The following is a 25,758-nucleotide window of genomic DNA, read 5'->3' on the forward strand; positions in this document are numbered from 1 at the left end:
GTGCCTGGTCTTCAGAATACTCATCCATAGTGTGTGTGTGTAAGGATTAAAGGAGGTCGTATTTGGAAAAGCGTTGTTCAAGTGCTGATTATCAATGTCCTCATCATCGCCACCACGGCCTCCTCCATCGGCTCCTGGTTTGTCGTTTTTGTTCATTGGTACCAGCTTGCCAGGGAGCTTTCAGTTGGGAAGGAGAGACAGATTCACGAAGAATTGAAATCTAGCAGGTAACAGAAATGCTACAGGATCCACAGGCAGGAACAATGTGGCCAAGGATGGGGGAAGTAGGGGAGATCATCAGAAAGCTGTGGACATTTGGACTAGGCTCTGAAGAAAGAGAAGATATCACTGGGAGAACCGGAGAAGAACCTTCTAGACAGAGGGAAGAACATAAGCAAAGGCTTTGTGGCCTGACATGGTTGGCATTTGGAAGAACGGTGAGAACACTGTTGTGGCTGGGACATAAGGGACAGGTTTCAAAATCCTGGTTGACAAGCACGGAAAAGTACATTCACTCCAGTGCCTTGAATGTCCACCCAGCAGGTGGGTAGTCTTACCCTGCGGTCTAGCAGATTAGACTCTGCAGGCCTTATCCGACCCACCGCATGTTTTTATATTTTTAAATGGTTGGAAGAAAAAAAAAGAGAGGGAGAGGAAGATTATAATATGGAACAGATATTTGAGATTCAAGTTTTAGTATCCATAAATAAAGTTTTATTGGAATACAGCCCATTCATTTACATCTTATTTATGGTTGCTTTCATGCTTTAAAGGCAGTTAAGTAGTTGGAAGCGAGACCATATAGCCTGCAAAGCCTAAAATATTTGCCATCTGGTGCTTTACAGAAAATATTTGCTAACCCCTGCCATAAGACCAGGGGATTTCCTTGAAAGTTTATCATCGGGGAGAGCAAAATCGACAGCAAAATAAGTATTTTGCCAATGAGGAAATTGAGATTCAGAGAATAACGGAACTAGCCAACGATAGAGTTTGGATTTAAATTTTGGTCTTCTCGACTCTACAACCTCAGCCCTCAATGTGGTTCATATAACCTCTGTATACCTCGGTTCCCTCATTGGAAGAGAGATGATTTCTGAGGTCCTTTTTTTTTTTTAAATCCCAGAGTGGATTGGTTCTTTAACATTAAAACAAAACCTGTGATTCAGTAGTCATTGCTTGATGAAGACTTCTTTCTTTGCCATGTAGAAAATAAGGCAGCTACTGCCTCTCCATTTCTGATCTGATGGTCGGTGTGTCTGAGTGAACTTCCTCTCATGTGTCCATCCTTCTCACATACGGAGCAGACATGCCATGACTGGGGATCCTGGATCAGAAAGTTGAGGATCACGGTATCAGCTGCAATAATTAACTTTTCGTCAGTTCTTTTAATTGACTTTTTAAAAAAAGATTTTATTTATTTGACAGAGAAAGATCACAAGTAGGCAGAGAGGCAGGCAGAGAGAGAGAGAGAAGCAGGCTCCCTGCTGAGCGGAGAGCCCTATGTAGGGCTCGATCCCAGGACTCCGGGATCATGACCTGAGCCGAAGGCAGCGGCTTAACCCACTGAGCCACCCAGGCACCCTTATTTTAATTGACTTTTTAATGATTAGAGGAATCTTGCTAAATACATTCCATTTTTTTCTTCCTCTTTATAACCACATCTAGAGCTTAAGTTAATATTTGAAAAATTCGTTTATCAGTGAGTGCCCACACGTGAGCAGGATACACATGATACATCATAAGGTTTCCACATAATTCACAGCTTACCACGCTCCTGTTGACCACACTCACCCTTCCACACCACCCCAAAGCCAGATACAGCCACTAGTCAGAGCTACGAGCTTTCATAAAAGACATTTCAAGTCACATATAAATCCCTCTTGTGCTTAGGGAAGTTCTATCTGCCTGGCATTTAGATGTCTGAATTTGGAGTCTTTTAAATTTAGGGTGTTTTAGCAAATAAAAATCATATTCAATTATCTTTACCAATAATATAACTGACTATGTCTCCTCACTAAAGATTAGATAGTTTGCAAAAGTCTTGTCTTCCATTTCTCTTAGATAAAAAGTTGAGTACATGTACACACATACACAGAGTAATGGGGGGAAGTAGCAGACAAGAAACAATCCCCCCCACCCCCGGCTTAGTAGTGGGATGAGAATGGTCAAGAAACAGAGTGGAGTTGGTCTTCGGTGCTGCCAAAATGCACAAGTCCCTCTTTGAGGCATGCAGCACTAAAGGGGCTCAGTCCGTAGGCCAGGACGGGGATTAGGGCAGGAGGTGCCCAGGTAAATTTGTAACATCTGGTCATGAAGTCCATCCCCTCTGACATCGGTGCGGGAACAACATGGTGTAGACATTTTTACTTCGAGCCGTCAGAGACTTCCTCTAAAACAGAATCAGCAAGTTATGTGACTTTCAACCCGTTCTTCTGTTCTCAAGCTCTGACCTCATCCCCTCTCCTGTTCCCCAGCTACGCCCTGTCCTGTGAGATCGAAGCAGCTGCTGACGCCAGCGCCACGTCGCCCAAGCCTCGGAAGAGCATGGTGAAGAGGCTCAGCCTGTGAGTGTCGCCCAGGGGTCCGGGGCCCCCAGACAGTCCCATTAGAGGCGGGGGAGGGAGGACATTCAGTACCGTAGCCCTGAGCCAGGCCAGACTTGAAGACTGGTTCACTCACCGGTTAAACAGTTGACCTTTGTGTTGTGAAATTACTAAATCTCTTCCTTCTTCTCCACTGTTCTCTCTGGTATGAACCGCTGTCATCTCCCAGCCTGGCCCACTCTTGCAACACTCTTAATGGGCTTCTGGCCCTGACCTTGCTCAGTGATCCATTCTCCCCCAAATAGCCTGATAGTCTCTTAAAACATATACCAGATTATATTTCCTTGCTTCGAAACTTCCTGTTGGTTTATTTGAATATAGCACCCAAACTCCTTATCCTAGCTTAGGAGGGCTTTCATGATCTTCCCCCAACCTTCTTGACCACCTTCCTCCCATCCAGCCTTGCCCCTTGTTCTCTAGGATCCAGCCATACCCATCTTGTAGCCATCCATCAGCCACACCAGACTCGTTCCTGCCTCAGGGCCTTTGCATGGGACATTTCTTTGGTCTGACATGCTTTCTCTGTAGCTGGCTCCTTCAGATGTGAACAACAGTGCCTCCTCTTGAGAGAGGCCCCCCCCCCGACACTGCTGGCTTCCCCTGTCCCTCTCAGTCACACTGGTTCTTTCCCGTGGTGGAGCATTTGCCACCGGAGAGCAGGAGCCTTATCAATGACACTCATGACTCTGTGCCCCGCTAGGTACTAGGCATGCAAGAGACACTCCAGGGCTAATTTCACAATACCTTCCTCCCTTTGAGTAAAATCAGGAATCCTTACCGTGGTCCTCAGGACTCTTCAGAAACTGCTGTGTCATCCCAGGCCTGCCCCTTCATCCCATACCTGTCTGTCCTTATCTTTCCCAGCTCGCTCTAGTCTGCATTCCAGCCGCACAGACCTTGCTGAACATGTTCAGCTGCCATTTCTTCTGCTGAGAACACTGGTCCCCCGATGGCTGGGGGACTCACTCTCACTCCCTTCAAACCTTTGTTGAAATGTCACCCTCTCAGTGAGCCTTCCCCCAGCCACTTTATTTGATACTCTAAGGTATCTGCCCTAGCCCATGGCACCCTCTCTCACCTGCACCTGCTTCGAATTTCTCCATTGCCTTTACCTGCACGTGACATGTACACGAGATTTATGAGCTTGTAGATTGACCTCAATAGACTTTTCCATAGTGTCTTGCTATCTTTTCATCACTGCAATTATGGTGGAGAAAAGAACTCTCTTTTGAGATAACCCAAGGACCTGACCAAGCCTTGTCAGCTGGTAAGATCGACACCTCCACAGGGAATCAGGCTCCCTGCGAGGTGACTCAGGGAATACCAGGCATCTCGATGGTCTTCTGCATCAGAAATAAATGGAAATTTCTGGACCTGCTATGGCAGTCAGCACAGGTAGATCCAATCCTAAGTGCTACGACTTTTGCCCTCTTGCTTTTCCTTCCGTGTCCTTATGCAGTAGCTACTGCAGACACATTTTTATTTAACTGCTTCCCACTACCCCCTCCACCCCAATCATTCCTCTGTACCGCTCTAGGACCCCTGGGTCCTCTCTCTGCACCACCTCTGGCTCATGCACAAACTGCAGGGACAGTCCCATGAAATCCGGAGGGGAGCAGGGTCTTCAGGGCACAGTGCGCTGCATGAAGTGTGGTCGACATTGAGTACTTGTCTGTCCTTGGTGAAATCTTGCTGAGATGCTTGGATTTAATGTTTTTGCTATCTGCAGTTGAGTTAGAACATTTATCATGAATAAAACAGGCCACCATGTCACCCATCGTATTTCTTATACATATACGGGTATTTGTATACCTGTCGATTTCCAAAATATTATATCATCTTAGCATTTTTAAAAAATATGGTAAATGTACTTTTTGCTCTCTCCACATTTAATGACCCATTTTCCAAAGAGTTGGAAAGATTTTGGGGGCCTTTGGGGAAGGCATGTTTGGTCTGAAGGTCAGAGATGCCTAGTATCGAGTTAGAATTAGCCTTTACAAAGCAGAACTGACCTCATAGAGTTGTACAAATGGAGGAACGTTCTTTCGTCTTTGAGCACATTCATTCTAAACTAGACTCTCAGATGACGGGCTGAGGACCACGCATCCACAGCCATCAGAGGTCTACTCGGAATTCACAGAGGAGTACAACAGCGGCATTATTTTTTCTCCTATGAACTGTGATCAGAGTTGAGCTCTTTCTCCTCTAGCCCCAGTAGTGCTTGGAGGTCCCAGAAAGAAGACAACATGGAAAACGGGACAAGAGGTGGGAGGGTGCAGCTGGAGAGGAGGCAGAATAAAGATATGCTCCAGGTCTTGGATCTTGAGCAGGTAATGCCTGAAATAATGAAAAAGCAAGAGCATCATTTCTACTGTTATTTTATACAGTCAGTACGTGTTTGGGGTTGGCTGCATTTACTAGTTTCTTTACATTTTGCCCTTCCCTCCTTTGGCTCCTCTCCCTGTCATGTAAACCCTCTCCGTTGCTGAGAATGTCTTTATTCTGCACTCACTCTCAGAACCCTTTTAGTTGGGTATAGAATTCAAGGAGGCCCATTCTTTTCACTCAGCACTTTGAAGGCATTATTCCATGTCTTCTGACTTCATTTGTTGCTTCTGAGATGTCTGGTATCTGCTTACGTCCTGTGCCTTTGTATCACGTCCCCTACCCTGTTGCTTTTAAGAGCTTCTTTTGTCTTCGATATCCCTTTAGATAGATGAAGTGAGGATTGGGTCTCATTTTTCCTATTCGAGGTGTGGTTCCTGGGTCTGAGGATTCATGCAGTTCATTAGGTCTAGAATCTTCTTAGCCACCATCTCCTCAGATAGAGTCACTGTCCCACTCTATCAATTGTCTTCTCTTGGAACTCTCTTTACACACATGCCTGCATTTCTTATTCCAATCCCCATGTCTTTTAATCTTTCTTATTTCCATGTCATGTATTTTGATGCTGATTTCTGAAGATTTTCTTCACTTCTTTCATCTAGTTCACAATTTTTCTTTCCAGTGGTTATTTAATCCTGCCACTGAGTTTTTCCCTTAAATCACTACATTTTCACTCTAGCAGTGAAATTTTTTCAAATTGTCTTCCTGTTCTTTTGTCAAATTATCTTGTTCTTAACTCCTGTTTTCAATTTCTTTTGTTATGTCTTTAATATCTTAAACATATTTATTTTATAGCCTGGCCCATGGTAGACACTCAAATATTTGTCAAATTAATGACTCAATTATTAGTTTCTTTCTGAAAATTGTTGTAGGTCAGAAGTTCTGAAATTCTCAGGAGTCTAAATCTGCTATTTGTTGTGCTTGTTTGACTCCCTTTGATATTTCCTTGTGTATATTTTGTAATTTTGTATTATGAGCACATCTCTATCAGAAAATCCTCTGTATCCTGGTTTGAATGTAGATTCCTCCAGAAAGATTTTTTTTTTTTAGTTCCAGTTTGTACAAGATTATTACTGAGAGTTCCTAGTTCCTACTCACATACATAGCAAATCTGAGTGAGGTGTTGGTCAGGATCACAGTGATTTCAGGGGAGATGGTTTTCTTTCACCCAAGCTCAGGCCAAGACAGCTAAGCTTCGTCATTGTCTCCCTGTGCCAGTAGGATGTTGTTTTTCCTAGACCACTTTTTTACATCTTTCTACCCTTTGAGGGTCTTGGCTGTATATGAGGGGTTTCAGCTTCAGCGCCCCACCAGAAACAGAAGGCCTCATCTTCGGGCCTGTGTCTCTATTAAAACCCTTGTCCCTCATTTACCAAGACTGGTACTTCCCGCTCCGCACCCAGAGCAGCTGCAGAATTAGCTCTCATTGCTTCCAGTTTTCAGTTCCCTGTTTATTTGTGGCCTATAGGGATTTTCCTTCCTGTCTTGCAAGCTCATCTTTAAAACGAGTTTTTAATATTTCTCTTCTCGTTTTATAGTGAAGTGGTTTAGCTTCCTGTAGTTCACCAGATGTTTGGAAACAGAAGTTGTCCTCTTTGGTTCCTTGACCAAAGCGGTGCCATCCTCCTTCCTTAGCCTCATTCGTGGTTCATTTTATGGTGGGAAGTGATGGGGGGTGTGGCGATGGTATTTTGACCCAGCCGGAGTGGTCTATAGCATGTTAAAAAATAAAGAACCGTTGTTCTAGAGGGTCCTTAGATTACGGCGGCTCCTCTTCCAGCTAAGCAATCTGTGCGTTCTTTGAGGTTGGAAATTACTTGTTCCGATAAGATGTTTACTATGATCTGTGAGACACTTTACAGGAAACATTGTCCAATAATGCCAGCGCATGCAAGATTGACCAAATTTGGGTTAATTTGGGTTAACTAACACAAAACATTTGCTGAATCATGGATTCCAGATTTGTAAGAGCCCAAACACCTGGTGTCCTGTTTCTTGCAGACTCTTCCTGGGGTCGGACATCATTACCAGTAGCACTCCCACCAAAGAGCAGCCCAAGTCCACTGCCAGTGGGAGCTCTGGCGAAAGCATGGACTCCGTCAGTGTGTCATCCTGCGAGTCTAACCACTCGGAGGCGGAGGAGGGCTCTATCACTCCCATGGACACCCCTGATGAACCTCAGAAAAAGGTATACGTGTATTCTCTTCACATGATTCCTAACAGAGACACCTGACGTAGTGTTTGCCGCATGGGAATCTCTGTTTTCAGGTTTATCGCTCTTCAGTGTTTTGAAAGTCGTGTTTATAAGAGCTGTTAAAGCCAGTTCAGTCTGGGGACCCATTCCTTATAGAAATAGGTCTAAACACATCTGGCCTTGGAAATACTGTTCTGGACCCATATCCAATGGTGGCTGAAGGACTGAGGCCCGTACATGAGTTATACTTTATTGAGGAGGTGTAGGATTTTTTTAGAGGGAGTGAAATGTCAAGAGGCAGAGATGTGTCAACCTCTTGGTGTCATACCTTGCCTTAGCCATGCTTTTACCACAATCATCTTACAGAGCGAACCACTCCTACAAAGTCAGTGACTTAAAACAGCCACCACTTACTCACTCTCATGCATCTGCAAGTTGGTTGACGTGGGTTGGGCTTGGCCCTAGGCCATGGGTTTGGTCCAGGTCCGCTCTCCCTGCCTCTCATTCTTCTTGGAGTAATGGGGCTCTCCAGGCCATGCCATTAGTATGCTAAGACAGATGAGCTGGAGAGCAAGCCCAGCTCCACAAGTATGTTTCAAGACTCTACTTCAGTCATACCGACCAACATTTCAGTGCCCGAAGCAAATCATGTAGCCAAATCTCACCTAAATAAATGAGACAGGGACTCCTTCTAATGGGAGGAACTGTGGGCTCACAGGGCAAAGGGCATGGATGCTGAGGAGAATAAAGAATTGGTAGCATGGGCACTGGGGTGGCTCAGTCGGTTAAGCATCTGCCTTCAGCTCAGGTCATGATCCCGGAGTCCTGGGATCGAGTCCCATATCGGGTTCCCTGCTCAGCAGGGAGTCTGCTCCCCCCTTTAACCCTTCCCCCACCTCATGTTCTCTCTCTCGCTCAAATAAATAAAATCTTAAAAAAATAAAAAAAAAAAGAATTGGTAGCAATTATGTGATCTGCCATGGCCCAAAAAAGAGAAAATGATGAGGTGATAAAGAATTCCCGTTTCCGTAGAGAGGTTCCATCTACCGTCGGCTTCCTAGAGAAATAAAAAGGAAACAAGATTTGTCTTAATCTTCTGTATACAGCTGCCTCAATCTGTTGGTCAGGAGGCTTGGGTCAGAGACGTCAACTGTGACATGACTAGAATTTGGGCAGCTTCGGGGAGATTTTTGGTTAGCCAGACCTGCTGTGTGAGTGACTGTTGGCCCCTTAGCTTATGCGTAGGCCGGTGATGTGGAGTGTTGGGAAGGATGTCCCCATTTTGTTTGTGTCTGCCATTCCACAAGGGGATTGGTGCCCGGTTCCACATTGTGTTATGAGCAACAGCAGAATGGGAACCCTCAAGTGACCTTGTCACAGATAGCCGACCCCAGACAGACTTCACACTCAGGAGTCATCAGGCTGCGATGTCTCAGGTGTTGCCCCTGCAGGATTTCTTACCTTCCTACTTGGAAATCCAGAGACACATCCTCCAGACATGAAGGAAAAGCTGTGCAGACTCTTAAGAATCTGTTCTCCATTTTCTCAGGTGTATTTCCTAAACCAGTGATGTAATCATTTCCCATGACTTGATACATAGCATTGAATTTGTTAAAATCTGGAGTGAAGCCTCATTATTCACCTATTGACAGGTTCTTGTGCTTCGTGGCCCCCTTTTCTGATGGCAGACATTGGACAGAAGTGACAAGAGAGGTATCGCACACGTCTTTGTGGGATTCCTCCCTGTCCATTTCCTCCCGTCCCAGCTGTCGGTACACTGGACGTGTGCATGGGTCCCGACCACGCCTTTGAAAACTACCCAGAAGCCCACTGTGTGTCATTTGCACACCCCTTGCTATGTCCTTTTTGTCTTTTCCCTTATCATGCTGGAGTTTCAGAGTCACGAATTTTTAGTCTTCCGACGAACCTTTCTCAGAGTCAGGAATTTCTCTAGGTTTAAAACTGAATCGTTGACTTGGGTGCAAGTAGTTGCTGGGCTACAGCCTCCTTAACTGTCAGCTGGAGAGGCCCTGGTTCCCCTTGCTCACTGCCTGGTGGGACCGGGGTGACCTCCCTCGTCTCTCCCTATGCTGGATCCCACAGCCGTCAGGATGTCCACTGTGCCTTTCCCAGGGTTCTCCAGGAGGTGGCTCTTTGCAGTGAAGGGTACTTTGCATTCCTTTGTCTTGATCCCCCTGCTCGTGATTTCTAAACATTTATTTTCTGTCTTTTTAAAAAGATTTTATTGATTTATTAGGGAAAACAAGTGGTAGGGGCAAGGGGCAGAGAGAAAGGGAGAAGCAGACTCCCCACCAAGCAAGGAGCCTGATGCGGGACTCCATATCAGGACTCTGGGATCATGACCTGAGCCGAAGGCAGATGCTTAATGGACTGAACCACCCAGGCGCTCTCTATTTTCACACTTGCTCCTCATAGTAAATTCTCAGTAAGACTGGATTTCATCAGGTGGTCCATTTAAAGCTGCTGTAACCCAGGCATCTTCAAGGCTTTATCCTACTCATAAGTCATTAACAGAGGAAAATCTAACAGAAGAAAAGGGATTTATATAGAAGAAAAGGGAGGTGAAAGAATTGAACCAATAATTGGAAAATGAACCCTCTTGGCTGCTGTGTGGTGCATCTTCAAACAAAGTCATGCTGTTAAAATCATGTACTCTTGGCCCCCAGATTGAGCCGCAAACTTGATTCACTTGCAAAAATAGACCAAAAATGTTACTAAACCAAATTGTGATAGAGCTGCAGGTAGAGTGGTCAAATCAGCTTGCTGGTTCTAATTAAAGTAACCCTACAGTGGAATTTCCTGTACAGTTATGCCATAGGACGAAGTCCATAGGAAATAAAATAGAGTAAACTCCATTTTACTTGGAAGCTTGAGGATCAGAATGCTAAATTTCAGTACTGTTTCCATGGGAAGGCAGACAGGCATGAAAGAAATTTATGTTGTTTATTTTTTAAAAGAATTCCAAAATATTCGATAGGATTAATATGGTGTAACTTAGCTTCATACACTGAGAAATTACTTATAATTTTCTACAGTAAGAATTGATATTTAAAATGATTCAATTTAGTGACTTTTTTTTTTTAACACAACCTGTGGAGTTTTGGGCCATTTTCTTGGTAATTTTACAGTGTTCATGGTAACTATGGAGTTAATTGGAAAACACATTATAACACTTCATTCCTTAACTGTCCTTGATATAGGGCGTGAAAATGTATACAGTTGGTTCTAGAAGCAAACGTAGAAAGTAATGGAACCTGCTCCTAGGCCGTATTCCATTTGGGCAAGTCATTCTATTTCCCCGAGTCTTTTTTCCCTTTATAATGCTCTGCGTTTTGTTCACCAGACAGCTGTGAAAGCACCGTGAGATGAGATCTGTGAAAGCTCATCACAAACATCAGTGTTAACCCCCACCAAGGTAGTGGTGTACTATGTTCATTTACCACTTCTCGTCAACTTGAGACTGAGCTGTGACTCGGTGCTCACTGTGCGAACCCAGCCGTGAGAGTCCGGGGATTCGGGAGCCTGTCATGGTGGTGCTGCTGACACTTTTCTCTCTGGCCTTGGGGTCCTCAGCAGCAGAGAGTGACTGGGGCCAGGTCATCCCCAGGGGCCCTTCCAGGACTAATATTCCATGCAGAGCTGTATAATCTATGGTCCTTATCGTAGAAACCTGTAAAGCACAGACATTTCTCTCCTGCTACAAAATCTGATCATGAAGTGGAGCCAGGATAGGAGCGATCTTGGCTGGGCTCATTAAGCAGAGTCCCATTCAAGGCAGTGGGACTGGATAAACTGTTGGTGAGGCTCTCCCCAGCCCGGAAGCTTCCTCCCGGAGGCCATATTGCCTCCAGTTTCTGGTGTTTGCTGCCATCTGCTGGCCACTTCCTTAAAACCAGCTAAAAACGGAAATTGCGAGACCTGGATGCAAAGGGACCAGGGCAAGTAGGGAGTCGCTGATAGGCATCTGCCAAAAGTGTGCTTGCATCGGGGACAGCACCCGCGTGTGCTGCGGGCTGTTACCGAGGAAGTAATGGACGTTTATCCATCTCAGCATCTACCTCTGCTTTGACAGTTGTGAGGCACGCCCTTGGTCAAGGTTCTGACACTGATGTTCTCTTGGGGTGTGTTCACTTTTTCAGCTCTCCGAGTCTTCCTCCTCATGTTCCTCTATCCATTCCATGGACACAACTTCCTCAGGGATGTCGTCCTTAATGAACCCCCTCTCCTCCCCTCCGTCCTGCAACAACAACCCTAAAATTCACAAGCGCTCAGTGTCCGTGACGTCCATTACCTCGACAGTGTTGCCTCCCGTTTACAACCAACAGAATGAAGACACCTGCATAATCCGCATCAGTGTTGAGGACAACAATGGGAACATGTACAAGAGCATCATGGTAAGGCACCCAGACCCGCACCCTCACGCTTCTGCGTTTGCCCAAAGTGAGTACGCACCCAGATCTCCCTGGGTAGACACCAGTAATGGATTTATATACATGAAAAGAAGCTATAGTTTCCACATCTTAAAATTTGCTAGAACTTACTCAGTCTGGTCAGTGTCACTTTTCTCAGAACAATCAATTTGGATAAGTGTAGAAATGTATTCTAGGAATGATGCCGCCCCTGCAGGCCTTCTCGGAAGTCTTCCTGGGGAGTCACATGCCTGCCTCTATCATGCATCCTCAGCAGTCAGCTGTGTGCTGGCCCATTTTTCTCCTTTTGTTCTTTGGAATCAAACTCAGTTCGGTGAATGATCAAGCTGGAGTGCAGTTTGAGTCCACATGGAACAATGTTTACAAATGAAAACGAGACTGACTTTTTGTGCTTCTTCATAAAACTGTGATTCTGACACAATCCCCACAATGTTTGGAATTAATGGCGGGATTGCTGGAGTCACACAGGGCCTCTCCTGGTAATAACCTTGGGCGTGTTGTTACAGGAAGAGACTCCTTTGTTTGTAGGACATGTAGGACATGTATTCAAGAGCAGGGTCTCACTGGCGGTGAATCCCTCGGCTCATTCTCTGTCTTCCTTCATCTTTATCACTCACCTTCTTGCGGGGGGTCACTGAGGGCTTACAAGTTCAGCTCTGAACATGGCATAAGTGATATGGAGGTACTCACTGTTTTCTCACATTCCAAAGGAAAGCTTTCCTATGTCATTCATCAAAACAGCAAAATATTTCTTGAACCTTGGTTGTGTGCTCGTCACTGGACCAGGCTCTGTGGATGGGGAGACGAGTGGGGCATCTCTGTCTTTGAGAAACTTACAATCATAAGGGAGATCATAAAGCATTACTGAAGATGTACCCAATTCTCTAGTAGAGGTCAGACCAGACTGTAAAGGGCCTGCGGCTTTCCTGAAGGAGTTTACGTCCTCTAGGCAATTAGCGTCCCACTGAAGGCTTTTAAGTAGTGATCAGATTAGCTCACAGCGATCGAGTAATTGATATTGTAGAGGTGGGCCTAGGGTGTGGGGGTAGATTGGAGGTGAGGAAGCGAGATAAGAAGTAGCTGTCATAGTCCCCAGAGGATGATGACTTGAATGATGGCAGTGTGGCTGAGATGGATTTTTGAAAGATTTTTATGATGTAGAATTGTAGAATCTGTTAGTTCAGTCATCAACTTCAGGTTACTGTGGTGGGTGATGAGGAAGAGGGAAAACTGAAGGCTGTCCAGGCAGCTTGGTGGTTGTTGGTCCTATCAAGTGAGGTATGAACTGTCGGAGAAGGAGGGTTTGAGGGCGCTGAAATTGGAGGGACCGGTGGGACATCCAGCTGGCTTTGTCTAATAGATGGGCACCCTGTTGGTGTCAGGCTGGTTCTGGGGTCAAATCTTGGGAGGTAGTCATCCGGACCACTGGGTGGACAGGGTCACACAAGGAGAGAGAGAGAGAGAGATGGGGGAACCACCGGGAAACTGTGTCATCAGGTTTTTATAGTGTTCTCTGTGGGGCTGCCTCGCGTGGGTTCTCTTACACACGCTGACCAGGTCCTACCTCGTAACTCTGAAGTGTCTGACGTGAGAGCGAAGAGCTGACATGTGCAATTCGGGGGACGGGTCTCTAAAACACCACGTTGAGCTAAAGAAACCAGACAGAGAATCACATGCTGCAGGAGTCTGCCCTTTTAAAAACAAGCCAAACTCACCTGTGCTATTAGAAGCGAAGCTCAGGGAAGAGGCACAGGGAGTTCCCTGCGTTCTGTATTTAAGGAACATGAAGGTGGCACTCCGCTGTCACTCCATACTGCGCCATCTATACACTAGCCACCAGCCAGGTGTGGCAGCTGAGCACTGAAAATGGGAATAGTCCAAATTGAGATGTGCCGTGAGTGTAAAATACGCACATTTTGAAGACTCAGTACAAAAGAAAGAAAGAATTTCTCACTGGCAATTTTTGTGTGGATTACACGCTGAAACAATAGTTGGGATGTATTGGATTAAGTAAGATATATTAAAATTAATTTCCCTTCTAAAAAGCTTTTTTAATATGGTTATTAGACACTTAAAATTAGTAATGAGGCTCTCGTGGGTCTACTGGACAGTGCTGGTTCCGCCTGTCAGCCAAAGGCGGCGCTATTGAGCTGTTGATACTAACTGTGATCCTCCCCTGCTCTCAGTACTTTTGATGGGACCGAGTAATAAATACCCAAGGGAGGCCCTTGGCCCTGTCCCACCTCAGTTGGACACACCTGGGGAAGCTTAAGGTCAAGAAAATAAGGGTAGCCTGACTCTCTCCTTAGGTGGGTTTAAAGTTGACAACTCAGCCTAACATTAAACAACTGAACCATTAACATTAACTTAGCCTGACATACATCCCCGGAGTGGGGGCCTTTCTCTTTAGCTTTATGCTTCGGGTCCCGTTTGATCCAGCTGTGGGAGTATTTTCTTTAGACTATCAAAACACAGATTTCCTCTTCCAGAATTTGGTGTGCATCTATTTCTCCCATGGAAATGAATACGCCGGATGTTTAGGTAATAGACAAATGAACAAGGTCTTTGTTGCTTACAAGGACCCCATTGTAGTGCATGTTGTTTATTGAGTCACAATAAACAGCTGCTGCTCCAGACCAAGGGAGACATCTAGGCCCTGTCCTCGGCGGGCTCTCGATGACAGTTTCTTGGAGGACATTCTTCCTCTCTTCCTCCTTTTCCTCCTTTCTCTGTCTTTCCTCTTACCTCCTGATAAGAACAGCTTTTATTGGGGCGCCTGGGTGGCTCAGTGGGTTAAAGCCTCTGCCTTCGGCTCAGGTCATGATCCCAGGGTCCTGGGATCGAGCCCCGCGTCGGGCTCTCTGCTCAGCAGGGAGCCTGCTTCCTCCTCCCTCTCTCTCTGCCTACTTGTGATCTCTATCTGTCAAATAAAATAAATAAAATCTTTAAAAAAAAAAAAAAAACCAGCTTTTATTTGTAAGTAACAGTGATCCATGTTTTCTTATGCATCCTTTCTAATGTAAAGAAATCACTCAAAGGATGGGATAAATTTTTCCCCTTGCCCCGAGCGCCCTCCCAATAGTTGGCTGATGTGCAGAGATCCAGGGGAGAAAGTCAGAATCAGGGTTGAGGAGAACCTTTACTTGCACATACAAGATGTTAGATTTATTATTTTTAAACCTTTAGAAGCTGATTTTTATTGAAGCCTAATTTACATACATTATATACATAGAACTTAAACATTTACTTCTATTATATCTGTAACTCCCACCCCAAATCTAAATAAAGAACACTTTTCATCCCCCCTCAAAATTCCCTGTGCCCCTTCCAGTCAGTTCCCCCCTTAGCCTTAATGAAGGTTAAGGTTTGTCGTTGTTAGTTTTCTAACCCCATAGATGAGTTTGGCCCGTTTTTCCAAGAATAGACTCCTGCAGCATGAAATTGTTTTTTTGTTTTTATTTTTGTTTTTTCTCACCCTGATGCTTTTGGGTCCACCCACATTGTTGTGTGTCAGTTTTTGTCCATTTCCCTGTTCTCCCCTGCTGAGGGAGATTTGGGCTGATTCCACTTTGGGGCTACTAGGAGCGAATCTGCCGTGAACATTTCTGTAGGAGAAGTCCTTTTGCGGACACAGGTTTTCATTTCTCTTGCTAAATACCTAGGAGCGCCATGGCTGGCTCACGGAGGAGTCCCTTGTGCTTTTTGAAATGGTCAGCGTGCAGAACTGGGACCATTTCTAACCCACAGGTTGTAACTGGTGCTGAACACGTCAGGCTAATTTCGGCCCAGGACCAAAACCCTGTGCATTTTTCACCGTACCCTCCTGTTTTCCCCCACTGTGGTGGAGATAGACAAGGAGAGGGGCACACGTTCTGTTTTACTAAGAGAAGATGCTTTGTCATTTGGCTACAAAGGGCGGAGTCAGGACTAGAACCCCAGAGTCCTGGCTCCTGCTCCTGTCTCATCCTGCTGGGCCTGCGGGAGACACACGGCAGCAAGAGGAGGAGGGTCGAGAGCACTCTCCCAGGAAGCATGAAGCGAAGTACCTAGAGACCCTTCCGTTGTCTTTCCAGCTGACGAGCCAGGACAAGACCCCTGCCGTGATCCAGAGGGCGATGCTGAAGCACAATCTGGACTCAGACCCGGCCGAGGAGTACGAGCTGGTGCAGGTCATCTCGGAGGACAAAGGTGGGCGCGCACTGCTTCTCATGGCAGCGACCCCAGTCTTGGGAATCGGAAAAATGAATGCAATGTTTTTGTGCTTTTGTTTTGTTTTGTTTTAAGATTTTATTTGAGAGAGAGCACGAGCAGGGAGAAGAGACAGAGGGAGAGGGAGACGCAGGCTCCCCGCTGAGCAGAGAGCCTGATGTGGGGCTCGATCCCAGGACCCTGGGATCATGACCTGAGCTGAAGACAGACACTTAACCCACTGAGCCACTCAGGCATCCCTTTTTGGGTTTTTTTTTTTTTAATGGAACGAAGGAAGGGTTTTTCATTGTGCACGAGTGGTATTGTGTGGGGGACCCGTGCCATAACCTCCCTCCTCGAGAAGCATCTCAAGCTACCCTTACCACATCCCTGTTTTTCCGATTGTTTTGCTGATCACCCTCCTGCCCATTCTCTGTAAACTGTGTATCAAGCCTTCTTCTAGGAAGAGGTCTCTCCCTGCGTCTGGAGGTAGGGGGGAGAGGTGGGGCCTGTTGGGTCTTTGCAGACGGTCGCACACCTCCTCTACCCAAAAATGCAAGTCTAAGTTGTACGTGCATCTAAAATGTAGTGGTCCTTATAATAATTTCTCATTTTTTTCAATGTCTTATGTTTGAGAGGTTTCTAGGTTTATCTTCCAGTTTATCTTTATTCGTGATTGACCTTCAAGTAGCCAAAGCTTCTAACTCCAGAATCTGAAGATTTTTTTTTTTCAAAGATTTTATTCACTTATTTGAGGGAAAGAAAGAGAGGCAGAGGGAGAGCAGACTCCCTGTTGAGTAGGGAGCCCCACATGGGGATCGACCTCAGGACCTGAGATCATGACCTGAGCTGAAGGCAGATGCTTCCCCAACTGAGCCAGCTAGGTGCTCCTAGAATCTGAAGACTCTTTACCTCACAATTCCTGAGGCAAAGAACTGGTAATCATACTTCAGGATGCCAGAAACCCACTGGTCACAGAAATTCCTTTTATGAAAATGCTGGGAAAATACTCACCCAAAATGTATCTACTTTTTGCTGGTTTGAATTGGGATTGTATTTGTTGAGAGGAGGAGGAGACAGGCTGGTAGGTGACTCCTCTGGACCCTGTCACCTCATAAAACCTAGTCACACTAAGTCTCTTTCCAAGTGCAGTTGTTGACCGAGGCCAACCCCATCTGCTGGCAGACCCAACACTAACCGATTCAAGCATCTGAATGGAGGGCTGTTCACCGACGAGAAGCGCCCCCCTCATGACAAGAAGAATTACAAAAGTTGGGGGTATGAGAGGGGAGCAGCTCTTCACACTCCATTTTGCCAACAGATCACCCAGGGCCGTGTCTTGGGCCCAGTGGCTGTACCTTTTCCTAGAGGTGAAAAGCTCTAGCCTCTGAGGAAATTATTTTTCAGTTACCTCTGAGGGGTTTCTCATTCATTCAGCTGAGCTCTCGGTTGAGGGGCAAACCCATGTCAGTCATATCTTTTATTGTCATTACATGTAAAATTCGAAGCCTACAATGTAGTCTCTTGAGTTTGACCATATTGCCCACAAAGCAACGCTAAGGTGAGGCCGATGAGTCTGAAGAACCAGGAGCCCTGAAGTGTAGTCTGGGCCCAGGTTTTTTCACTACTTGGGTGGGCTTTGGTGGGCTGTCTGACCTCCTGTGGCTGTGGTCCTTAGTGAAAAGGAGGCAGTACCCTCTAAGTTCTTCGTACATCACAGAGTGGCTGTGAGGATAACAAGAAATAAGGTGCCCACAAGTATTTGGAGGTGTGCTAAGTGACATAAAGCTGTGAAGTGAATTGTTACTGACCCAAGAATATGTAGGCAGGAGACTGGGGACACTTTAAGGGAGTTATTCTTTATAGAACATTTGTGAAAATGTACCAGAGTCACTTAGAACCTGATGGCATCAGTCCTGCTATAGAATTTCCGTGTTTGAAGTTGACATCGGCCTCGCTGAATCTGCAAGTAGATGCCCGTCTACTGATGGCCTCCCCCACTCCACTGCCACCAGTAGACTTGTCCATCTTACCTCTTTGATTCCCCGTTTGGTTTTCTTAGATACCCATTACCCCTTCTTCTTTAAAAGAAGGTATAGTATATACCTTCTTTTAAAATGAAAAATGAATTAGGTATAGTATATACCTTCTTTTAAAATGAAAAATGAATTAAAATAACTTTGCTTGACGATGTTGTCTAACACTTGGCATTGTCCTTGTTCAGAAATTGCAGCTGTCTGGTTGGGAATCACTGGGGTAGATACAGTTTAAATATTAACAGATACGCACTGTCTTATTTGGATGCTGTATATTAAACTGGTTTGACTTGGGACTACTTCAAAAAATATTTCAACATTCCAAGTATCGAGAGTTCTGGAAAAACCTGTCGATTTTTCGTTTCTCCCCCATGTCGTTGGATTCTCTGGGTGTCTGAGAAAGGCCGCATGCTAGAGCAGGAAATCGACCGTGGGAGGAAGGACGCCCGGGTTGGCGTCCCAGCTCTGCTGCTGACTGGCCACAGTCCTGGGAGTCCCATTCCATGTCAGTTGCCTGTGTTTTCTACTCTACTTTCTTCTAGCTAAAATCGTCTGCAGTTGGTCATCTAGTTCATGGACCAGATTTCTAAGATCATATTTGTACTTCATTTTTTAAAATTGGGATTGAGGAGTTGAGCAAGCCAATTTTGGGGATGGTAGTCATTGCCTGGTTCCATCCACAGCCCAGGGACACAGGGCCATAGTCCCTGCCTTGTGGCCGTGCTGGGCTGACCTACACCAGCTGACTGTCTTCTCTCTCCTGATCTCTTCCAGAACTCGTGATCCCGGACTCGGCCAACGTCTTTTATGCCATGAACAGCCAAGTGAACTTTGACTTCATTTTACGCAAGAAGAACCCCATGGAAGAACAAGTGAAATTGCGTAGCCGGACCAGCTTGACATTGCCCAGGACAGCTAAGCGGGGCTGCTGGAGCAACAGGCACAGCAAAGTCACCCTCTGAAGGGAGGGGCCGGGGCCCCCTTGCCGGCCAAAGGCGGAGCGGGGCTGAGAACAGGCCGTGGTGATCGCAACGACCATCCAGTGTTAGAGCATCGTGGTGAAGTCAGCTGGTATTTATCGAGTACCTCTGGTGTGCAAGGCACGAGGATAGGCATTGTGGGGAGATTGGAGATGAGTTTGACAATGCAATGGATGAATGTTTCACTGGTTCTCTTTGACCTATTTGAGACTGAAATGCAAAATTACCCACTTTTATAAATATATATATATATATGTACACATATTAGGGATGTATGTGTGCATATATATAAATATATGAGGGACTTATGGGATATTCTGGACTATGGAAAAACAAATTTGCACAATGGCCTGGGATGTCGAGGTCACTTTTTACAGGGAAATAGAAAGAACTGAAAACCGAGTCTCATACCTTCCAACTAAACAGAATCAATCCTGGGAATACAGAGTGTCCTTTGTGCCAGTATTATAAGAAGTCCAAACCGTTTTTATCAAGGGGGAAAAATTCCCTTTTCCAACAAGTGCCACCAGAACATCAGAGCTGCGGAGGCCGGGCGGCCACGGCTGAATGAAAGGCCACTTCAGAAAGGGTTTGGATAAGCCAGTGGCTTTCGACCTCTGCCTGCATCTGCCGCCTTCTGCAACCCCAGGGGGCAGAGGGCGACAAGGAGGCCCATCTGACCCGCCAGTTCTGCCATCGTGACACCTCTGGAGTCAACATGAGCCCGTTTTGATTTCTGGCATTGTGTTCTGCCCCATCCCTGACCCCAACAAACAGGTCGCAGTCCTGACCGCACAAATAGCCATGCTCTTTGGTACCCTCTCAGCCAGAAGAGAAAGCACAAAGGAACGGTGACTCGTTTGGACTCTTACCTGTCTCGGAATGCCACTACTCCGTTGCCATTTCTGATCGCCGCCTTCTGCGCGTAGAACTGTACGTCTGGAGTGTCTCGCCATCTGGATCGTCGAACCTCGCTGTGACGTACAATGTGCTCCTCAGGTGTAGAAATTCCTACTTGCGATGGACTCTGTCGGATCATTTTGAGGCTGTGAAGCTTTCTGAACAGCAAGTGCTCTGTCAGCCGCCCCTCAGAAGAGGTTCCCCGCTCACAGCAGCGTCCTGTTTTACCTACTAACCTTTATAGCATTACTGTGCCTATCCCGGGGAAAGAAACGGGGCCACGTATATCATTGAGATCATTTCTAATGAGGTACATTTCTTTCCCATGGAATCAATAACATTTTTTTTTCAGGTCCCCACAGTTGCCATCACAGTGTTACTGTTAAATGACATTTTTGTCTCTCAGAACACCATCACCCTCTCCCTTTCAAATTTGAGCTGTGCTGGGGTTTGACCTAAAAAGCCATAATGTGGGATATCGACATGTGTAAGAAGCACTTTCAGAATGTCCTTTTTAAGAAAAAAAAAAAATCTCAAAATATCCGTTTTTATTCCAAAAATAAAGAGAACCAACCAGGATACAAAGTATAGATTGTAACATGAAGCTTTTTTTTTTTTTTCTTTTTCCTGATCCCGTTAAGACGGCTCCCAAAGGTTATGTGAGATTTCTGTCATGTAAATAGCCATATGAAATCTGCAAGAAACACCAGGGAAGTTTAGAGACGTGTGGCGGTGGACCAAAGAATGAGCCAGGAAGGCCTCACATTTCCTTTAGGTCTTCCTAGCCGCTTAGACCATGCATTGGAACACGGACCGGGTTTCAGCTGGTCGAAAAGCACTTTCTTCGGTTTGCAAGGCTCGTCCGATTTGTGCTTCTGTGCTTGGAGGAGAGATCGCCAGGGTGCTAGACATCGTGGAGATTGGAGTAAACGTAGCCTCAGCCTGAATTTCTTGGTTTGCAGGTCGCAAAATATTAGGACCGTTGGCCTGGTTTAGGGTGTGGCTGCGAAGACCTACGTGTTGCGCCCGTGTGCTCACCCTCTGTATTGTACTGTATATGTAGAGTCTAGATTTATATACTGCAATGTAAAGAAATATATATATATATTTTCCTTTTTTAAAGACAATGGAAATTCCAAGTAGATAAAACATAGCCTCATTTATTTAATGCCACTTTCAATGTGTTAAATTTGTTTCCTGGTGGACAGCCGGGTAATGCTCTTAGCTGCTCGCATGCTTGTCTTTCTGCATCTCCATCGTCTGTTTACCTTTTGGTTAAACTAATAAACTGGTTTGGGACTTGGTTGGCCTGTGCTGCCGGACCCCAAGGGATCGTATCTGGAGTATTCATCAGGTGGTTCGGGGATCCAGGTGTGTCCGTAAGCTTGTTGGAAGCCCACTCGGGCTCGGCTGGAGGGAGCCGAGGGGGGAAGCCAGTGGCAGAGTTGGGACGGGATCCTCTCCACTGTGGATGTCACCAGCATTGGAGGGAGAGAGGGACATCCTGAGGAAACTGCAGTCTGCTATGCTGCCTTTCCAGATTGCTGCTCTTAGGAGTCATGTGGTAGGGAACACTAAAAGAAAAACCTGAACTTAGGATCCAGGGTAGTCCTTTGCCTCCTTTCCAACAGCCTTTTCCCTGGTCTGCAGTTGCTACCATCTGTGTAATTCCTGAAACCATCCACGGTGCTGTAGAAGCCGGAAGGGCCTCTATGAGAGGCGGACGGAAGGCTTTCTCAAAAGACCATCAGAATCAGGCCAGCTTTCCTCAAGAGAAGCACATGATTGTCATTTCATCATATTTCCAAAAAGTTTGCAAAATTACTTCCCTCTGAATTCTTATATGGAGCCAAATCATCAAATTTTCTGGACCCTTGTAGGATTTTGGAGAGAGCCAACTGGGTGTTTTAATCACTGATAATGTGGGGTGGGACAGGAAAAAGAAAAGGGATTTCTATCTCTGGCATTCACTGACTATCTTTTCAAGATCATTGTAGAACACTGGTCCCCTTGTTTTGACTCTTTCTAGAAACTGGGATTGGTTACTTTCTGCCCAAAGAAATAGTGTCTTAAAACTTCCCTCTTTGGAGCCTTTTCACATCCCTCACGCAGCACAAGACCAGGAGGAGGCAGAGAGTCCTGTTCCATCCCTGATAACCGTGGTATCAAGAAGGTTCCCTGTTCTACAGGTGCTGCTGCGGTGGTCCTGGTGACAGCAGGTACTCCCAGTTCCACAATGAGAAGGTATTTCCGTCGTGTTTTGCATTCCCGTTTCCTCTAAAATCTCTCTGAGAGCAAAAGACTTCTGGAAGGGAGGCTGGGTTAGGCTAGGTTTGGTTGAGCTGAAGTAACAAACCATGAAACCTCAGTAACTTCAGACAGTTCTGTATTCCGTCACGTTGTGGTATAATGCAAAGCAGGCAGCTCTCCTGAGGGACTCTGCCCTCACAGTGGCTCCAGGACCCAGGCAGCGTCCATCTTGCCACCCTTCCATCTCGGGCTTTCCTTCAAGTGACCGTGCTGGTGATGGAGGGACCTCCCACTGCTCCTAACTGCCCCAGACCAAGGTCACGGTGCCACTTCTATGCACAGTCCACTGGCCAGTCTGTGGCCTTGATCTAAGTGCAGGGGCGTAGGGGGGATGTGGGAAAACGTCTGGACTAGTGCGGGGCATTAACGATCTCTGCCACAAAGCATTACTAGGGTGCATGGATCTGTCCTTTTTCATTTGGGTTTGGAACACGACAATGAGGACTTGAGGTGGGGCTGAATAGAGCAAAGGAAGGGTTCGCAAAAGAGAAGTGCTCAAGGGAGAAAATACCAGAAAGAGTCATTTAATTTTGTCCAGAATTGAACTTAACAAAATTTGTTTAGCTTTTTCGCTGCAGTGACCACCAGTTTACATGCTTCTGATTGTGGTTCCCTACTTTGCCTAAACTAGGAGTCACTTTATGGATGAGGTTGTATGTCAAGTTACAAGAAAAATCTAGAAAACTGAAAGAGTTTACACATAAACCATGAGATAGGCAGATTTAATTCTTACAGGCTCAAATTTTGAAATCCAGGATTTTGGTGTGGTCTCTCAGGAACCCCTACCCAGAAAACTGGGGAAGGAATTCACTTATTTAACAGTTTGAGGAATACGGTGAATTTAACATTTCCTTAAGAGTTGAAAGCCAGGGGCGCCTGGGTGGCTCAGCAGGTTAAAGCCTCTGTCTTCGGCTCAGGTCATGATCCCAGGGTCCTGGGATCAAGCCCCACATCGGGCTCTCTGCTCAGCAGGGAGCCTGCTTCCTCCTTTCTCTCTCTCCCTCTGCCTACTTGTGATCTCTGTCTGTCAAATAAATAAATAAATCTTTAATTAAAAAAAAAAAAGAGTTGAAAGCCATATTCTTTTATTTTTTTTTTTTTTAGATTTTTATTTACTTATTTTGACAGACAGAGATCACAAGTAGGCAGAGAGGCAGGCAGAGAGAGAAGGAGGGGGAGCAGGCTCCCCACGGAGCAGAGAGCCCGACGCAGGGCTCGATCCCAGGACCCTGGGATAATGACCTGAGCCGAAGGCAGAGGCTTTAACCCACTGAGCCACCCAGGCGCCCCGAAAGCCATATTCTAAACGCACTCAGTCCCCTCAGATTACAGATAACAGAGGCCAAGTCCCAGAGCTGTCCAGTCAGTGGCTTAAGGTGAGGGGCAGTACTCTAAATTATCAGAACCCCACTGTGTGCTTGCCACACTGGGCACCGAATCCAGAAGGCTCTCCTGACAGATACTCCTCCACAGCCTCCTGGAGTGGAAGAGAATGCCTGGAGTCTGTTGGCTCCATCCCCAGCCTTCCGGCGATGGGAATTCACACGAGCTGTCTTGGATCGATGGGCATCTAGTTGTTTCTTTAAAGACCCCAAGGAACGTCCTGCCGCTGCTCAGAGCACTGCTACCTATTTTCATGGCCTTATCCCGCCTCACAGATGAAGAAACAAAGCCAAAAGGGTTAGGATTACGTTAGATCCCCAGCTACGATTGGAATCCATTTCTGATCCATGAACCTGCCCCCCTCCCCGCACACCACCCCCCCACAACGGTACAGAGTCTCCTGCAAAAAGCACCAAATGGATGAGGAGCTCAATGGGAAGTGGGCGTGACCGGGGCTTGGCTGCCACCCAGGAGCTCCGGACCTGGCTCCACCTCTCGGTAACCCAATTACCAGCCCCCAGGTACTTCATCTCCGGCTTCTCAGAAGCAGTCATTTTTATTCCCACCATTGTTTAAGCCCAAAGCATCAGTTTGTGATACAGTTCCAATTTCTCACACAAAGGACACCAATAAATAATTTTTTTTTTAGAAAGTGAATAAAGTTTTTTGGCTTGCGGCAGCCATTAAAAAAGAAAATCAAGACCCCGTTTTCAGAATGGGAAAAGCATTCCAGGTGAGACTGTTCGCTCGCCCCAGGCATGTATTTGTGATCCTGGGGTATACAATATCTGACAATATCTGACACCCACGCCTCCGGCCAAGTGTCCTCAAGGAACCAGGTTGGTCAGCTGGTGGTCGGTATATGAGATGTCATAGGGGTGGGGTTGGGGCTGCCAGCTCCACTGTGTCCCGGACTCAGTGTGAGAGAGAGAAACAGACGGAAACGTGAGATGTTAGTGAGAAAAGGAGCAGGACAGACTGTGCACTGCTGGCTTTGCATGGAGCTGGAGAGTGGGTCCCAGGCCACGCACTACCTCACGTATGTCGCTTAATTTAGCTATTGTCTCATCTAAAAAGTAGGGATTGGTAGTAAAAGCTTGAGGTTCACATAGCATTAAATTGTACCACCCAGGTCGAGAAAGTACTTTTCACTTTGTCACATACTCCAAGAGTTGGCTGCTGCTATTCCCAGGAAGCTTCTGGCCTAAGGTCTTCCCTTCCCTTCAACCCCCCACCCCAGGGGTGAGCTGCCCCGCAGTACAGATCCACACAGCCCGAGAGGTGGGATGTGGGGAGTGTGAAGGTTGTTTGGGAGTGGGAACAACAGCAGGTACAGAGAAACGGAGGCAAGTCCAGGGATTTGCTAAAATCAACCAGGAACATCCACCCCTTACTTTTCTACTTCACTGAATGCTAAAATAGATGGAGTCCACTTAAACAAATTAAAGAACAGACATTTAGATGGGATAAGATTCTATTATATGCAGCTTTTCTTACATTCCAGCTACTGTGTTTGTATGAGAATATAGTTAGATTTGATGCTTCTCTAAAAAGCAGTACGTTCTGAGTACCTGGGTGACTCAGTGGGTTAAGCATGTACCTTTGGCTCAGGTCATGATCTCGGGGTCCTAGGATCGAGTTCTGCATTGGGTTCTCTGCTCAGCACACAGCCTGCTTCCTCCTTGCTCTCTCTTTCCTGCCTCTCTGCCTACTTGTGATCTCTCTCTGTCAAATAAATAAAATCTTTAAAAAAGAGATTTAGTAGGTTCTGATGGGGGAGGGTATTTAATATTCTCATCCATGCATATAACACCAGAATTAAGTAAGTCATAATTCTGTGAAAGACAGAGTATAGCATGGGATATACTCTTCCAGAGTTGAGTTTACTGGTTCAGTCTGGCTGTCCTAGTGAAGGTGATGGACAGAGGTTGGAAGAAGGCATGTAGGAAAGGCTTTTGTATAATGTTCTTCAGAATCGGGATATGAATTCAGCGTGCTTTCAGACACTTAATGTAGTGAAGGCTACTAAAACTCAGGACAGGAGCAAGACTGCCTGGGTTTGAATCCTCACTGTGTAACTCACTACAGAAGCAATAATGTAAATTTAAAAAAAAAAAGAATCATTGTATTCTGTTAGGTGACTATAACACTACATATTTATTCCATGTTGATGAGCAGAGTTGGTTCCAGCTTTTGCAGAGCAATGATAAGAACACTAACATATACATGGACATATGGACACTTTTTGTTTTGTGTTTAGAAGAGCAATTCTCTTAACTACAGAGAACAGAGAATATAGAGAAGAGTAGTTAGCAGAGGGGAGGTTGG

At 46.0% G+C, this 25,758-nt stretch overlaps 1 protein-coding gene across 3 annotated transcripts in view; it reads left to right on the plus strand.

The window, feature by feature from the left end:
• Positions 1–21,065, plus strand: part of RGL1 (ral guanine nucleotide dissociation stimulator like 1) — a 157,250-nt gene extending 136,185 nt beyond the window's left edge. For all 3 annotated transcript variants that reach the window (XM_044267277.1, XM_044267279.1, XM_044267278.1), the window contains 5 exons: positions 2,475–2,564; positions 6,990–7,176; positions 11,343–11,597; positions 15,707–15,821; positions 18,632–21,065. In XM_044267277.1, coding sequence (XP_044123212.1) covers positions 2,475–2,564; positions 6,990–7,176; positions 11,343–11,597; positions 15,707–15,821; positions 18,632–18,819 — 835 coding nt within the window. In that variant the 3' untranslated portion in view covers positions 18,820–21,065. The remainder of the gene's footprint in view (positions 1–2,474; positions 2,565–6,989; positions 7,177–11,342; positions 11,598–15,706; positions 15,822–18,631) is intronic.
• The last annotated feature ends 4,693 nt before the right edge of the window (positions 21,066–25,758 follow it).

Source organism: Neovison vison, chromosome 10 (genome assembly GCF_020171115.1).
Source record: "Neovison vison isolate M4711 chromosome 10, ASM_NN_V1, whole genome shotgun sequence".
NCBI classification, from domain to species: Eukaryota; Metazoa; Chordata; class Mammalia; order Carnivora; family Mustelidae; genus Neogale; species Neogale vison.